The 18,464-nt window shown below is 36.6% G+C and overlaps 1 protein-coding gene across 3 annotated transcripts in view; it reads right to left on the minus strand.

The window, feature by feature from the left end:
- The window catches only part of FAF1 (Fas associated factor 1), a 474,879-nt gene that overhangs the window by 107,128 nt on the left and 349,287 nt on the right, over nt 1-18,464 (minus strand). For all 3 annotated transcript variants that reach the window (XM_011227828.3, XM_034652358.1, XM_034652351.1), the window contains exon 13: nt 11,938-12,092. In XM_011227828.3, coding sequence (XP_011226130.2) covers nt 11,938-12,092 — 155 coding nt within the window. The remainder of the gene's footprint in view (nt 1-11,937; nt 12,093-18,464) is intronic.

Below are 18,464 nucleotides of genomic sequence, written 5' to 3' on the forward strand. Positions count from 1 at the left end.
ACGTTTAATGAATGAGTAGTAGTACGAAATAGCCACCTTATCTGAGGAAAGAAAAACTAGAAGATCACAGTAGGCTTGCTCAGCATTATTGTGTACTTGCTTGAAGTTTGTGTGTATTTAGAAAAAAATTAGTGTGACTGTCTCCAGCAGTGTTCAAGTGCAAGGGCATAGGCACAGAGAAGGTAAATAGTTGGTTCAACAATGGAGGGAGACAGAGGTGAGGGAATTTAAGATATTTAAGATATTACAAGGAAGTGATAATGATGGACCTTTAAATCTAAATAGGACAAAGAGGGAAATGAAGATTGGAGACAGAAAAGGGTAGGTAAGTAAAGTGGTAGGGTCAACAGATTAGAGGACATAATGATATAAAAAAAAACTTTAGCAATTGAGCAAGTAAGATAGGAGATGTTGGTCAGAGCCAGGTGCTTGAAATCAAAATATATGAGGTGATAAAGCTTCTCTTGATGACCACATCCAAGTATGGTAAATAAGGAGAAGAAAAAAATTTTTCTGGAGTCAGATATGTCTAGGAACAGAGAGGATTATCAAGAATGATAACAGTAGTTACAGGAGTTACAACATCATTTGTGAGTGATAACTCTTGGGAGAGTTAACAGAATCTGAACTTCAAAAGATACTGTCAGTCAACTGCATTAGTAGAGAATGGCAGAGATCTAGTTTAATAACAACCCAGACCCAGCCCATTCTCAGCAGCCTCATTTCTGAAAAACCGGTGGGGGATTTTAGTTGACTACTCAATTCAGCAGGAGCCAATAAATAAAATTACAGAACAGACTGAGCGTAGCATGAGATAAAACTGCTCTGGAGCACTATGCTCGATTTTGGGCACCTTTGCACGGGCTGGCTCTAGATACCCTAGCACATAAGAAACAATGGAAATATACATACTTGGTAAGAAAAGGCAAGAAAAATAGGGTAAACAAGATAGCTGTGGTTAGACTGACAAAGGACTGTAATGCAGAACAGAAATTAAGGCTTACTAATTCCCAAGTTAGGCTTATTAATTCGAAACTAGAACCAAAAGGGAGAAAGTTGCAGAAGCCCTCCAGAGGAAGCAGCACTGTAGCAAAAACCTTTTCTGGCTTTTAGAGTAGCTCAAAAATATATTATCTTTTGAAGCTTTAACTTCTTTGTCCTTAGCAGTATTCAGGTAGCAACTGTAGTAACATCAGTTAAGCACATTATGAGGAAAAACGCCTGCATGGCTGCAAACTGATGTTGAGTATACCTCTCTAACCTACAACTCTAAGATTTAGTGAATCCCATGTTTATTTGTTCCTTGTGCAAAAGGTCCATGTGTTATATTTCTCTTATAACCCCCACAAGGTTTTGCACACAGTTATTCAGTACATTTTCATTGTTGAATAATTCAGCCTGACAAGGTCATGGGGCAGGAAGCATTATGAAGCAGAAAAGCATAGGTTGATTTGGGATTTATATCTGGTACAACCATTTACATGACCTTGGTATATTACAGAACTTCTCTGAGCCAAAAATAGTTTCCACATATGTGGTTGGACCTTTGCTATCTACCCTGCAGAACGGTAGTTAAATGAGGTAATGTATATACAGTGTGGATTAAATGAGCTCATAGATAAAGTCTAGCACATAGTTGGTTTAATCATTGCAGTTATTGTGTTTTGATTTTTTAAAAAAGCAGTAATGATAGTTTTGTTCTAAGCTACTGATACTTTCTCAGTAGAAGCTCCTGTCAAAAATGGCATGAGCTGGGGCGCCTGGGTGGCTCAGTCGTTAGGCGTCTGCCTTCACCTCAGGGCGTGGTCCTGGTGTTGTGGGATCCGGCCCCACATCGGGCTCCTCTGCTGGGAGCCTACTTCTTCCTCTCCCACTCCCCCTGCTTGTGTTCCCTCTCTCACTGGCTGTCTCTCTCTCTGTCAAATAAATAAATAAAATCTTTTTAAAAAAAAATGGCATAAGGGGGGGTAATCAGAAGGGGGAATGAAACATGAGAGACTATGGACTATGAGAAACAAACTGAGGGACTCAGAGGGGAGGGGGGTGGGGGATTGGGATAGACCGGTGATGGGTAGTAAGGAGGGCACGTATTGCACGGTGAACTGGGTGTTATACGCAACTAATGAATCATCGAACTTTACATCAGAATCTGGGGATGTACTGTATGGTGACTAACATAATATAATAAAAAATCATTAAAAAAAATGGCATGAGCTTGGAGAACAGTTCTAAGGGTAAGGAAGCTATCTTTATTGGTGAGAGGCAGAAAATGATTGTGGCTTCCTTAGCTACACTCCACTAAGGTCACTCTAACTAAATCAACACAAACTGGTAAGGGCAGTATGCTATAATCTACTTACATACTTTACTAACATTTATTTTAAAAATGAAATCTTGCTTACTTCTCTTTTTTCTATTGAAAACAATTGTGTCCAAGTCATCAGAAAGAGAATTTTAGAGATAAAGGTCAAAGGTCTTAGGTCAAATAGATCAGCTGTCAGCGCCCTCTTCCCCAGTTTTCATAGATGGAAAAAAAAAGATTTGGAAATGTTATACCATTTGCCTAATATTTCTTTATTTATACTCCCAGACCGACTGAGTCCCACTTCCTAATTGTTCTACATTTTATGAATGAGGTCTATCTATCTGTATAAACGATGAGAAAATAGTTTATCATAGTCTTTCAAGAACAGCAACTGACATTTAAATGTGTGTAGGTTTTCCTTTAAAAACTAATAAAAAGTTAATACTTACATAGCTTTTATAATAGCCAAATAAATTTTTGTTGCTGTGGTTGTTGCTGTGGTTTATTTGGGAGCTGCTCAGAGCCACCAACACCTGATTTGATACTGGGTTGGAAATATAATTTCTCAGATTGAGATACAGCAATTAAAACCTCTTTATTGTTCATATAAGCTTCCTTCACTCTTTCCTTAGTTGAGATGTGTAGAAAAGAATGTTAAAGAGGACTTTCTTGGTGCTGATCATGCATTGAGGAAAAGAAAAATACATGGAAGGAGTCTGTTTAGAAGGATTCTTTAAATTATTGCTGTGGCTACAGATTGAGTCAGCCAATAGTAGATAAATTAACAGAAAGCTTTTTACAAAAATCCCTAAGGTTAGCCCATTATTTGTTAATAATATAAAACTATTTTGTCACTTTTCTCTATTACTATAATGCAGTCAAGTTCAAAGACACAAACATAAGCTTGAGGAAAGGATACCAAATCTATTTCCTAATGAATTACCCAAACACATAAGAAACAGGATTCCACCTGACTCCCCAGTTCCAGACTGACAGTTATTTTCTCTTTCAATTTTTGGTGGTATATTTAGCAGATTAGGTAATTGGGCACTAAAACCTCTTTGAGTATCTATGTAGACTGACAGGAAAATGCTAGAAAAATGTCAGAGAAACAAGTTTCCATAGTTTAATATGACTGAACTAACAAGTTTCCATTATGATTTTTCTTAGTGTATTACCATCAGTATTTATGGAAGAGGAGAACTGTACTACTGATTTAAGTGGCACAGATGATATGATTAGTAAAAACTCTTCAGAAACAACCAGGAATATAAAAATTATTAATTCTAACAAAGCAGTTAAGAAAAAAAAATAAATCTCTTGAGATCTTTTCAATTTTAGGCAAGAAGAAAGGCAAAAGCCATGATGGGGTATATATTACTTAAAAAAATGGTATTTCATTTTGGAGATGTCTTATTTTTAGAATTTGTTTCATTAGATAACTCATGTTTTTTATTCTATATAAACAATGGATTAAAAATCTCTGGCAGTCATATTTATTTGAATCTGTATATTCTAAAATACTAGGATAACTAGCTATTGGGAGTGAATACTTGCAAAGAACTGTACATTAATTTAGAGAGTCACAGAAAAGGAAAAAATTTAACAGAGCACAAAGACTTGGGATTAAGCTGAACCTCCATACATCTTGAGAAGGCAATCATTCTTTTAATTCTGTGACTCTTACAATCAAAATACTTCAAATATTCAAAACACAAAGGGTTTAGCAGAAAGACCAAGGAGAATACCAAAAGAGTAACAAGAAAGGTCTAGTGCATGAGAAAAATAAGATTTAATAAAAACTTACAATATTGTTCTTTTGGACTGTCTTATCAACAATTATCACTTTTGTATCATTCTTTTCTAACAATAGTTTTCACATAGACTGTGAAAACACATAGAAAACTGTATCTGAGTTAAATACACATTTCCTAAATAGCAATAATTAGATTAATGTCAAGGAAAAATACATAGCTTGATTCAGACTTAATGCAGGCATCACCAGGCAGTTATGATTGTAGTACTAAGTAGTAGTGTGCGAAGTATCCAAATCAGAGTAAAAAAGGCTTCCCAACTAGTCATTTCAAACCCAAAAGAACATTTTAAAAAGAGTAAAGTATTATAAACAGTTTAGCCATCATCTATATACAGACTGGCTTATTCTCAATCGTAAGAGGCCATCACCTTTTATCCTCCCCTCTTTCCCTTCCTTTCAGTACTATTAGAAAACTATTCACAAGTGCACCCTTGGACAATGCTGAGCAGTAATTATGACTTGCTGACAAAGAGATATGAACAATTACAGAGCCCATTTTGAAACCCTACACTAATAAAGTCATTAGATGCTGCCCTTGCCATGATCCTTCTAAAAGCTTCTGAAGTTACAAGAACACACGGCATTGTTTGCAGGGACAATTGCTGCTGGCAGAACGCAAACCTTGAGTTAAACCATGCTGCAAATTGATCTTGACATTCTGTTAAGACCGCCACTAAAAATCAAAAGCAGAGGAGAAAAGGAGAAAATGAGTGGGTAGGATGTAATCATGGAACAGGAGGGGTTCCTCCTCACCTTCTCTCCTCCCTCTTCACAAAACAAACCAGGGAGAAAATGACAAACTCTCCTGGTGTTTTGGAACCTTTATTTTAAAGCATTAATTAAGCCCTTGACCTGGGATGTTTAGGATGACAATACATTTCCTTTTAAAGTACTGGAAGAAAAACGCAGCACAAAGGGAATAGAGAAGTTTGGTGAAAATTATATGGAAATCTGGCATGAGGGCTCTTACGAAGTCTTGGTTCCCTGACCACAACATATCCATCTGTTTTATCAGCTACTTTTGCAGAATCCATATCTGCTCCTAGGGTAGCAGCTGGAAATTAACACTCCTTGTGTCTCCCACGCAGACCCCACACCTGGGCTATATTTGCTGGATCAAATGGAGGTGTAGGGTTAGAGTAACATGGTCATCTAGGCTTCAGCCAGGCATGAAGCACTGAGCAGTTTGGAATTAAGGGTATGCCACTGTGAATATGGCTAATTACTGAGATGGAAAGTGCAGGTGAAGACAGCCTACTGATAATAAGAGCTTTAAGTCAATTAACTCTTGCCAAAGATTAAGTAATGTGGAAAACTATCACTTGAATATTAAGGCTAACAAGTACCTGTCAGCATAGCAGCAGAAGTTTACAGTGATCTGAAATACTGCACCCAAGGGCATTAAGTTCAAAAGCTAATATTAACAGGCAATAGAATTCTGTCTGTGAACACTGGTACTAACTGTGTAGGCAAAATTTAATGTAACACTCTGTATACGTTACATGCAACCTGTGTAACTGTCAGCAATTCCTAGGTAACTGTTTGCAGCTACTCAGAACACTGCTTAGAAAGAGTGTGCAATGCCTGATTTAACATTTTGTAGCATGTATGCTGATGTGCTAAACATTTGCACCTCAGAAACTTCCATATAAGCAACTCATAGCTGGCTTGTCACCTCAGTTGGCACTATCCTAGTCAAATTCAATGTTTAAGTTTTCTAGAATTAAATCATCTAAACCAGTACCTATATTGGATGCATGGAGACATTTGCCTTGTGGGCCCTCTTGGTCAGAACAAGAGATACCCATTAACCCACTTATTATTGGTGGTTTAGTGTGCCACATGTCATGTAGCTTTCCTTGATGAAGCAACTACAGCCAAAAACAGAGCTTCACACCAAGGGCACCCATGTGCCAATGTTCCCATGCATCCAATAGATGTCCAAATAACTCTAAGAAAGGGAAGGAAATTAACAGTTATTGTGCTAGTGCTTTATATAGTACTATCTACATTTAATTCAAATGGTGCCCAAATGGAACTTGTCTGGCTCTTTGGCACATGTCATCATGTAGCCAGACTAGCACTCTGGTCCTATGGATATGTTTACTTTAATCAGCGCCATCACCATTGCAGAAGGCTCAGAATACCATCCCAGAATGGCCCAATCTGAGGGGCCAATTGTCTGAGGGCTATCAGAGACTTAGTGAGTCTGGGGAAGAAACTTTGGAACCACTGGATGAACTCATCTAGGCTAGAATTCAAGTCTCTTTCCAGCTGGTGTGTGGCTACCTGGTACACAGAGCACAGGCCACAATATCCTAAAGTGGTCCAGGGCCAGCAGAAAACAAAGTACCTGGTCTGGACACTGTTAGTTCATTCTACAAGGAAAATGAAGGCTTTTGATTTATTAGTCCTATTAATGGCTATGGGGGAAGATCACACAATTAGAGTCGTACAGCAGCATTTCCATACTCTTTCCACTACCCAAGCTGGTCTCTCTCATTATTCAATAGGACTATTAGAGATTATTTATTTTTCAATATAACACTGACTTTTTCAAAGGCACTGTGTAACACATTGAGATTACAGACATAGCTCCCTTGGGGAGCTGACAACCTAAGAGGGAGATAGACAATAACCATACAGTGTAATGAATTCCATCAATACAGGTTAGTATATGGATATTATAGGAGCATAAAGAATGTGCATTTTATTTATTTATTTATTTTTAAAGATTTTTAAAATTTATTTATTCGACACAGATAGAGACAGCCAGCGAGAGAGGGAAACAAGCAGGGGGAGAGGGAGAGGAAGAAGCAGGCTCATAGTGGAGGAGCCTGATGTGGGGCTTGATCTCATAACGCCAGGATCACGCCCTGAGCTGAAGGCAGACACTTAACCGCTGTGCCACCCAGGCGCCCCAAGAATGTGCATTTTAAGTCAGACTGAGAGGCAAGAGAAGAATGGACAATGACAAGGCTTCTTAGAGGTGATACCTGTCCTGAATTTTAAGAAATTAGTCAAGCAGAGAAAGACTCATTTATGGAACATAAGAAATAGGAAGATCTGTAGGAGAAGGAAGGGAAGAATGAAGGGCGGGTAAATAGAAGGGGGAATGAACCATGAGAGACTGTGGACTCTGGGAAACAAACTGAGGGCTTCAGAGGGGAGGGGGGTGGGGGATTGGGATAGGCTGGTGATGGGTATTAAGGAGAGCACATATTGCATGGTGCACTGGGTGTTATATGCAAACAATGAATCATGGAACATTGCATCAAAAACTGGGGACGTACTGTATGGTGACTAATAAAACAAAATAAAAATTATTAATAAAAAAAGAAAAAAAACTATTCTTTTATAGCACAAGCATTTGTTCACTAATAGTAGATTGTCCTTAAATATATCTTTATTATTAAATCCATGATGGTTTTCTACATGTTTCTACATCTAAAACAGTATCTGCTTTCTGCTCCATTGTCTGCCTGTAAGCATATGCCAATACTGGGATGAATCATTACAAAACTACTGCTTGGGATCTGTCCGTCCCGGCTGGTTGACCTTAATCCTCAATCTGGTTCAGACCATATATGATTACATTAGCTGGCCAGGGCCCCCTCCTCCACAATTACATAAACCACTGATCCTTCATTTCTGATACTTAATTATGAGGCTTAAAATACCAATATTCTTTTATAAAAATAGCAAATATCTACAACCCAATAAACTAGGAATGCTGCTAATATAAAAACCTCTAAATAAAAAGAACAAAACTTCTAATTTCATGTTTCTGTGTGTCATTTCTTTCAAGTACTTCCTTGGCCCACTCAGGTAGAGTAACTCCCTATGAATTTCACCTGTACTCCCAAAGCACCTTGTGCGACTTCATATTACGTATTAGCTCTGTGTCTTCCTACTAGACTATGAGTATTTTGAGCATTAAGCACTGTGTCTTTTTCATCTTCTCACCCTCAGTGCAAAGCACCATTCCTGGTGCACATGAAATATTCACTAAATGTTTACTCAATGAATAAACATGAAGGAAATATATGTTTCTTAAGATATCTTTTTAGCCACTTTCAGAAGTGATTTGCAGGATCTCCTTGTTTACTATTATCTGTTTTTAGCTCTTTCATTTACACTTATACCCTACTGTTTCTTTCAGGATCATTGTTCAGACGGATATTTAGGAAATTATACCCTCTAGCACTTCTTAAGACTAACAAGGGCTTACTGCCTACTGCTTTAAGAAAGAACGGACCTGAATTCCAAGTAGACATGGCAGCCAACAAGACTGTACAGTTTTCCAGGAAAGAAGCCTACATTTAGATATATACTACTGAAATTATAAACGTATTCTTTAGTGGAACTGGATGCATACATTCATTTGCCAAATGCTTACTGAGTTTCTTTCTCCTAGAATTTTGTATTTTGAAGTGCTTTGTTGAATGAGACAAATAATATGAACAAGCCTTTCCAGAAGATCACAGTTTAGTGAGGGAGAAGATAGGCACATAATCATTACTGCTACAGTCTGATGTCCCAATTTATTATCTGGAATGTTCCAAGATCAATCCAGAAATTATTCTAATCCATTTTATACAGATATAGGTTGGTCGACTTAAGTATTCAACTTAGAAAGTTATTAGAATCATTTTGGAGGTGGGAAATCTAAATCATCAACATCACAGAGGTGTATAACAGTGACATTCTATAGACATCTGTTTCCTTTTTATTCTAGTTTGTTAGTGAAATCAGGAAATTTAACTTATAACCACAATGGACATTCACAATCTGGTAACTTTACCAAAGCATTCCCTTAGTTCAAAATCCTTCACTTATCTTCTACACATGAGAGATTCACAGTAAAACGAGGAGGACTAATGTTTCTGTAGGTTTAGCAGAGTACTTAAGGAAAAGTAAATTTGCTTGGCAAGACCCTCCCCACCTTGGGCAGAAATGTTCCCAGCTATCATGTCAGGGGTAGTCCCAGAAAACCACTAAGAAGTCATCCAGACCAGCCAGCTTACAGGCTCAGGATTTTTAAAATGTGTTGATCAGTTTGAACTAGGCTCAGTTTGAACCAGAAACGGAATGAGACAAGCCATCCACAAGGAATTTATTTCCAAACTTTTACATTTGTCATAAGAAAAATCACAGTTAACAGGAAACTAACAGCAACGATCTTGTTTGTGGTGCCTAGAAATCTCTTCTATATTTTCACATATTAATCTGTCATATTTTAGCTCTGGTAATATGCAAATGATGGCACAGTAACTTTTGAAATGTAGCTCACTGACCAGTAAATATTAGTGCAGCAGTCTTTTATTGAATTGAGGGTGAAAATTTGAGGTTTTGTTACTCACTGTTAATAGCATCAAATGGATAATGCAATAAATTTTTTTTATTATGTTATGTTAGTCACCATAGTACACCATTAGTTTTTGATGTACTGTTCCATGATTCATTGTCTAATGCAACAAATTTTTCTGACAAACACCTCTGGATAAAATGTGATGCTAAAAAACCTAAGATCACAAAGACAGAAACTCAATTAGACAATTATATTTAGATGAATTTATGATAGGTGGTCAGAAAACCGGAGCTAAACTAATCCTTTTTTGGGACAATAAATCAGACTAATTAAGATTTTTTTACAGTTTAATATAGCAAAACGAAATCCACTTTTACTCTCTTTTATGGATATGTCATTCCAATGAATTTTTATCTTGTGTGTGTAAAATGTGTACTTTTCCATTTGCCTTAACAATAATAATGAGGAGCTATACATGAAAAGCTTCTACATAATTCTTTTGCTTTATAGAGAGAAATAATACCTTAACTTAAAATAGTTTTTAATTTGTAATATGGATAGAATTTGATTTTGAGTAAGGATTGCCAAGTATCTTAAATTCCAGAAATTGTAACATTCTCCTTTTCCCCATTGGCCCTATTTCTTGTTCCTACAAATATTTATTAAAGCAAATTCCTACGTGTTTCTGTTTTTAGTCTTTAATATCACTTCTTTTCATTTTCATGATTGTATGATAATAATAATGATACCGTATTTTTAAAAATGTAGACTGAAATAGCCTATCATACCTCATAGTCAGTCCTGCAATTCATTGAGAAATAGCTCTAAAGCCTTAAACAAGGCCTTTATTTTGTGTTTTAAAAAAAGTGTCATAAGGAGTTAATAGGACACAGCTGTACTGGCTCTTTCTAATAAGCAGCTTCTGTCGCTTTGGTCACCACAGGTGTCTCTGTAACCTGCAAACTCTTATTACTAGTGTATCAAAGTTGTGCTACTTAACAGACTTCTTTAGTAAAACATAACAAAGCAATTACATGGCTGTTGATTGCCAGTCATAAAAAAAAACCCTCAAACACTGTTTTTCAAAAGAAACTACACTGCAATTTTTTGTCATTGTAAAATAAAAGGAACTAAGGAATTAAATGGAGGATAGAACAAAATAACAGCAGGTAGCCTGCTGAACTTAGCCACTACAGATGGTTTAGAAATAGTGTTTCCTTCTCCATCAAGTTGTGGATAAAAGGAAAGGAGGAGATTCCTTACTGCCAGTGAATGGTGAAAGATTTAGCCAAGTCTCCAGTCTATGTATTTTGCCTCATGAAAGACCTTCGATGCTGCATTTTTATCTGTTTTTGGCACTGCTTTTCATCACCTTTAACTGAGTGTGAATAATAACCTGATTTAATTTAAACAAATACAGGTGCTAAAGGTTCTTTATTTATGTATAACACGGAACATTTCCAATGCAGAACGAAGTCATCCTGTGAAATTTCCTAACCATTTGCTTAAAGAAATGAAGTATTAGATGAAGAAATTGCTTCAACATTCTTTTGCTTCACATTTAAGGGAAGAATCATCTTTCTTTTCAGGTTCAGGTTACATAAAACAAAGTCTAAATGATGAGCAAAAATTCAGTGAGCTCTAAAATAATAAAAAAACAAATCAGGTGATTTCTAATTGTTCTATAATCATTTAAATTAGGTAACTACAATAGGCTTGCCTTGAAATGAATTAATTTAATCTCCCTGTTCATAAACCAGCAGCCTATGATTATTATTGTGTTAACACACCCAAAGTAACATCACTGGATGTTATGGCCACATGTGTAATTAAACATGATGTAATGTATTTCAGATGGGAAACTTAAACAGGCAAAATATGAAGAATTATTCATCATTTATAGATGTTATGATTAACAAATTAAGTAAATTTATCCTGACAGCTAGAAAAGAATTTTTTTCCTACTGAGAATATGGATGTGTGCAAAAGAATGTGTGCAATAAAGCGGTTACATCAATTAGTCTATGCTAGAGTTAAGCTATTACCAACTCCATGGACTAGTCCAGAATATCCTGCCTTCTTCACTGGAATTATTAAAAAATAAGCTTACCACTAAGATTATATGTTAGACTTGCCTTGCTTTTTCTGAACATTATTAAAAACAGATTCTCTCTAAATATTCAACAACAGATGATAACATTAGAATATACAGTACATAGAAATGTACTGTACCAGTTTTACTGCAAAAAGATGAAAACAATGTATTTTGGTTTTGTTTTTTTGGGTTACTATTGGATTTAGAAATCTTTTATAAATTAAGGTATATTTTCCCATTGTAAATAACTGCATGTTAGCTACAACAAATAGCTTTTATATAATTTAATGTAATAGTAGAGAATTTAGTGCTGAGGATGAAAATGCTTATGATGATAAGAAACCAAATACAATGATAACTTTTTTTAAAAAACAGAAGCCCAAATTATAACTTGTGAACAACAGTATTACCTTGCTCTGTTGGCATCCTTTGTCAGATCCCAAGCCCAGGTTATAAAATTTTGACTCAGATAAGAGACAATAGATTCAGCACAAAGCATTTGTGAGCAGAACACGTTGGTTAATACACTTTCATCATGGTGGAGGTAGATAGCAAGAAGCTTTCTCTGAAAAGAGGAGAAAAGACTGATGAATTAAAATATCCATTAATGTAAGATTTCTTGAATTTGGAAAAGCATAATTGGTCAATATAAATGGCAAAGACAAAAATTAAATGCTACTCCCTTTGAAAGAGTACCTGACAGTTGGAGTTCCTATGGCATTTACTAATATGAATAAATTTTGCTTCCTTATACCCTAAAGAGGTTAGGATGATTATATTCTGTTTTACAGACCACTGTCACAGATTCCTGTTAACACGGGCAAGACTATCTCAAGCAGAATATGCAACAGAATTGCATTTTCTTTAAATAAAATGGATTTACAATTCTTCATATGAAAACACACTTTACAAAGGGAAAATTAATTTTGAACTATTCAACTTTGTACACAGAAAAAGTACTGATTAAGATTGGTTGCCAAAATCTCTCTTAGTATTTTTTGTTTTTAATCTGAACACTGGAAAGTCTCTTCTGCTTGAAAGGAAAAGGTCTGAAATGAAGTTGTATTTTACTTCCACAGGTAATTTCAAAGCCCTTAATGTGTTCTCATATTAAAGTCCTTACGTAAGAGCATGTAACATCTAACTGCCAATGGAAGGATGGTAGAAAATAGTTCACTTCACATGAATTCTTTCTAGTCTGTATTTCAGAAAACGTCCCTGTGGTTTCTCATATGGAGAATTATTCCTTCCCCTTTGCTTGATAAAACTTGCTTTGAAAAAATGGCATATGCTCTCTTAAAAGTGTCCTCTGTCATAGTCGGATAGTCAATAAAATAATTGAAACTAAAAACTGAAATTGAGCAACACAATTTGCAACATGTCAGCTTTAACAACAACAATGACAATGATGATTAAACAGCCTACATTGTTATTGATGAACTTCTTGGTGCCACCTTGTAGAAGAGCTGAGTTTAAGGAGAGTCAGTTGCCAGGAAACAGAAAGATACAATGTTATGGTAAAGACAATATACAAACCAATCTGTGAAATTCTGGCAAAGGAAAATTTTAAGGACGCTTAGGGTCTTTCCCTTTATATTAAATAAGGATGTGATGGTAATAAAGAAAAACTCACTGTGTGGGATTCCAAAGAAAGCAGTACATTTACAGAAAAATATAAGGTTCACGTTGATGAAAGGATATTGAAGTTTGATGCTTGGAACTATCCTGATAAATGATCCAAATTGTAATAATAATAATCATTAAAATATTTTCTTCAAAGGTAAATTCTGTACTAGATGAGGGTAGCCAGAGGTACATAGGTAGATTAAGATATCAAAAGCATCCACTACGAATGGGAGGCACTATTAGTTACACATCCATTATCGACTTTAATCTCCAGAATAAGCCTGTAAAATAGTATTCTTAACTTTATTAGCATACAAGGAAACTGGGGTTTAGAAAGCAGACTTGTCCTAAATTCTACCACAACTAGTAAATAAGTAGTACATCTGGGATTGGAACCTGGATTCCTGACGCCAAGCCTGGTATTCTTTCTTTGATACTACAGCAGTAGTACGAAAATCAACCATACTGTAGTCAAGGCTTGGAGTGCTCACAGAATATGAAGATGCCAGACTGGCCACTGCTCACACATAGTGCTTCTGGGGCCTCAGAGACAACAGGTAATAGGAATAAGGACAGCATTCCTGAGTATAAGTAGCTCAGTTACTCCAACAGTAGCTGTTTCCATGTGTCAATTCACTTAATCATTCATTCAACAAACATTTGTTGAAATACTGTGTCGGGCCAAGGAGGAAGCAAGGGTGACAAAATGGTGAGGAAGAAAGACCCAGGGTTTCTACATTCATGCTGGTGTCTGCAGGTAACAGTAGCTGGCTTCTAGGACGTTTGTAATCAGATACACAGTTGAAGAGATACTTATCTGGTAAATTCCTGCTCATCCTTTAAGTCTCAAAGCAAATGCCTCTATTGAAACCTTCCCTGATTCCCTGTGGCAGAGTTAAGAGCTTCCTTTTCTGGCCCTCTATCTCTTCCCAGTTAGTATCATCATTGTTTATCAGTTTCCCCTCTAGACAAAGTCTCTCCAGGGTGAGGACTGGGTCTCTTTCAGTCTTCTTTGCATCCCTAAAGCTAGCATAGGTCTCGGCATGTTTGATGAAAGAAACCTGAATGCTAATTATCAACCCCCTGGCAAAAAAGACACCAAATGGCAGCAGCATGCCAAACCACTTTCAGTAAAAGAATCTAGAAATCTGCTGCTTTAGGGAAAGGAACGTGAACCTGGCAGCACTAACAAATTCAGAGCTCCTCTTCTTCGGAGCTCTCTAGCTGAATAGACAGAGGGATGTCAACCTCTAATTCTGCTTGATCGTATCTCAGCTACGTTTAATGAGACACTGGGAACAAGAGAGCTGTCCACTTTTAAATCAGCATATTTCTAACCAAACAATGGCAATGGCTAAATCTTTAAAACACCCATTTCTCTCAAGAACGCTGCGATGGAACATTTAGACTTTGGGAAAGAGATTAGCGATTTACATTGCTATCTCACTGATTTAATTTAAATGCTCTTCCAAACCAAACACACATGTGTCGAAGAGGCTACTAAGAAACCCAACATGCAGAGTTCCCTATAAGTGCAGCCGACAGTGTTGACTGAAACTAAACTTGGAAATCCAGGGCACTAATGCACAATATCAAGCAATAAAACAGCATCTCTTTGGCAATATTTAATTTAAAAAAGAAGAAAGAGGCAGGCGAAGATCAGGCACTGTCTGTTTTGGAGGATCAACCATTCTGCATTTCAAAGCTTTGGTCCCTGCAATATCCAGGTTACTGTGCTAGAATCTCGACTATTATATCGCAGTTGTGAGAGGGAGGGCAAAGATGTGTTTACTCAGTGATTAGGCCCTTAGAATAAGCCTCTAGCTCCTAGAGAGACAGCTCACTACTTATTCATTTGGGCCAATTCACAAAGCCTAGGAAGATTAAACATCCATGCTGAGAAGACAAGCGAATGCAGACGGTGAAAAAGAAATAAAAATTCTTTAAAAACTCTGAGATGACTTCATTATTTTTCCACAAGGAAACTTTAGGAAAGTGTTTAGTTAGAGAAAAACCCACATTGACCTCTCTCTAAACCCTTAATCTTTCCTTTGTGGTGGCATTGCTTTGTGGTAAGCGACTGGCTCGCCTCGCCCCTCTTTTCACTGGAAGCTGAGAGAAAAAAGGCTCTGGAGAAACAGTTTTCGTTCCAGGGACACAAACCCCTGACACTGTTAAACATGAGATGCCAGGAAAACACACTTAAAAAAAAAAAATTCTCACTTGAAGCTCTAAACTGTGAGAAAAGGGATGATAAACAGAGTAATCAGAAGAGAATCTTCAGGCTGGGGAGACTCCCATAGTAGCTTTGAAAAGGGAAACTGAATAATCTTAAAATGATCTTTTCTCTCTAACATAATAAGCTTTCAACAAAAAATTTTCTTCTGCTATTTTGACAGTAGTAATAAGCAAAAAACTCTTAATAATATGCAATGCTACTAAATTTGGGCTACATAAATCTCTGATTAGATTATAGGCACAGCTAAATGAGCCCCAGACTCTGATTTCTGATTATTTTATTGAGCTCAATTAAACACAGGCCCGAACAGTGAGAACTGGGTTCAGCATATTAGAAAACTGCTTTTGTGAAGAAAGGACATCTAGTACATAGGAAAATCATGAGAAAATGTTTTGTTTTCCATTACTGTAACCATTTTTCTCTTTGGCCCATTAATAATTTAGTTCAGTAACATTTACGGAACACTGATGTGTTAGGCATTGAGAACACAAAGATGAATAAAACCAAGTTTCCTTGACCTCAAAGAGTTGGGGGGGGTGTATGGGGAAGCAAAAATTTAATTGCAGTACCATATGATAAGTGTTAAGAATGGAACACTTAAAAAAACCATTTTATTTGTCTTTCTAATTTGGCAGAGAGGGTATAAGTCTGGTAGACAAAGGCAAGCGGCACAGCTACATTCTCCTCAGATTCCCTCTTTGTGATCTAGGTTTTGGTAACATAATGTAAAGGTAAAAAAAAAAAAAAAGCTTTGTTTTAAATCCAGTTTTGCACTTATAAGCTGTGTGACCATGGGGCAAGATGGGTGTTTGTTCCAAGAACTGTAGATTAAGCAGGTAAAGTACCTCCTTTACAACACCTCGCCCATAGTAAGCGCTGAATGACATGTAGTTGTTAGGATGAAGATTCCAGAACTATCCATGCAAAATAAAGGATTTGAAAGCAATTTCAAGAGAAATGATAGCCATGAAAATTTATTAAAGATTATGAAGCTCCTTCATTTCTCTTACTAGCAATAATGTTTGGGATGCTAAATTGTGTCCCTGCCTTCAGGGCCTCACTAATCTTCACATTCAAATCCAAGAGCTAAGGTACTAAGTTGATGCTTAGGAAATGCCAAGCTGATAGCAACCAATGTGATTTGGCTTTGAGCTACAGTAGCTATTGTACTTAGACACTTAGCATTACAGAACCATAGAACATTAGAGCTGGAAGAAATGAGCTGGCTATGCCTCAAAATAAGCCAGGCACAGAGCAGACACTCAGAAAATATTTGCTGATGGACTGAAAAGGAAGTTTTCTAGTTTCTTTTTGAGTGCCAGAACATCCATAGTCTGTGTTCTCAAAAATTTTACAGTTGAGAGGATAAATAATTTCTATAAATGGTAGTTCATAAATTTTTCAGTGTAAGAATTAAAATACATTAAAAATAAAACAATTTCCTTTATGTAAATTGGAACCTAACTTTATTTCTGTTTCCTTCTTTTCTATCATGATTATCATCACCGTGATCATCAGAATCACATCATTATTATTAATTTTTTTTTTTTTTTTTGGTTTTAAGTTTGGGAATGGTTTACTGATACAAAGACCTAATACACCGATACAACAATAAACATTCACTTACCCTTCACCTAGGTTTATCAATTATTAACATTTGCCATATTTGTTATCATTCATTATATGCCTTTTTCCCTGAAACATTTAAAGTTGTACACATCTTGACACCTCCACCTTAAATACTTCAGTGTCTGTCTCCTAAGAAACGACATTCCCTTACATAACCATAATATTTTTATCATACCTTAGAACATTCAATATTGTTACAATATCATCTAATATAAAGTCCATATTCAAATTTCCCCAACCATCGGCTCCAATTAGGATCATTCCAGTACACTACCCACTTCTATAATCCTATTCCTATATATGAATGTTCATAGGCGCAGCCCAGCATCCAACCATGACTCAATATAACTACAAGGTGAGATTAGAGGCAGGGCACCATGAAGCCACACCGTCTGGTTCAAATTCCTGCTTTGCCACCTCCTGGCTATGTGGCCTTAGGAAAGCTACTTCACTTTTTTGTGCTTTGGGTGCCATATAGCTCTGGAGGTCAGAAGTTCAACACTCTGTCTAGATGGGAGTGGTAACATAAGTGCTGTAATAGAGGCAGTCCTAGGGTCTGAGTATGAACACTGAATGGCTGCTGCTTTTTTTTTTAAAGATTTTATTTATTTATTTGAGAGACAGAGAGAGCATGCATGAGCAGGGGGGAGGGGCAGAGGGAGGAGGAGAAGCAGACTCCCCATTGAACAAGGAGCCTAATGCAGGACTCGATACCAGGACCCCGAGGATCATGACCTGAGCCGAAGGCAGACGCTTAGCCAACCGAACCACCCAGGCACCCAGCTGCTTCTTTATGAAGGGAATACTTGAGCTAAATTTTAAAAGCAGGATATAGTAACTGACTTATTTTTGATTCGAGCTAAATTTGAAATTTAAATCAGTGAGGATAAGAAGAATGGAAAAAAAAAAAAGCAGAGAGTAAAGTTTGGTAAGGACCAGTAATGTCAGTAGCCTGAATGTTCAAAGAACTCCAAGCTAGTAACTTTTAAAGAGTGAAGAATCAGTGTTGATTGATTTGTGGAAAGAAGAGTTGACACTCTGCATTTTTGGCTCCCAAAGCTGAATTCAGGAACCAAGAGGCAGCAACCAGTTGGAGAGGTTCCAAAAGGAAACAGCCAGATATTGAAGGTAAGGTGATGCCAAGATGGTGTCTTTTTCTTCTCACTTCCCGAAGGAGATATTGGGATAGCACTCCGAAATCTTAAGGACACAAATGTATTTGAACCTCATGTCGGCTGAATTCTCATATGAAAGTCACAGGTTACACAAACGAAAAAAAAGCGTAAAGTAAAACCAAACTCTCTTCATAAAATAAGCTGACAAATGTTCATTGGGTACAGAGCTTTATCAGTTTTCATTGTTCAGACTGTAATACTCAGGTCATAAAATATTTTTGAGGAAAACCAACATATGACTGAACTTTTACAAATAAGGAAATTAGAA

The sequence above is a fragment of the Ailuropoda melanoleuca genome, chromosome 2 (assembly GCF_002007445.2).
Source record: "Ailuropoda melanoleuca isolate Jingjing chromosome 2, ASM200744v2, whole genome shotgun sequence".
NCBI classification, from domain to species: Eukaryota; Metazoa; Chordata; class Mammalia; order Carnivora; family Ursidae; genus Ailuropoda; species Ailuropoda melanoleuca.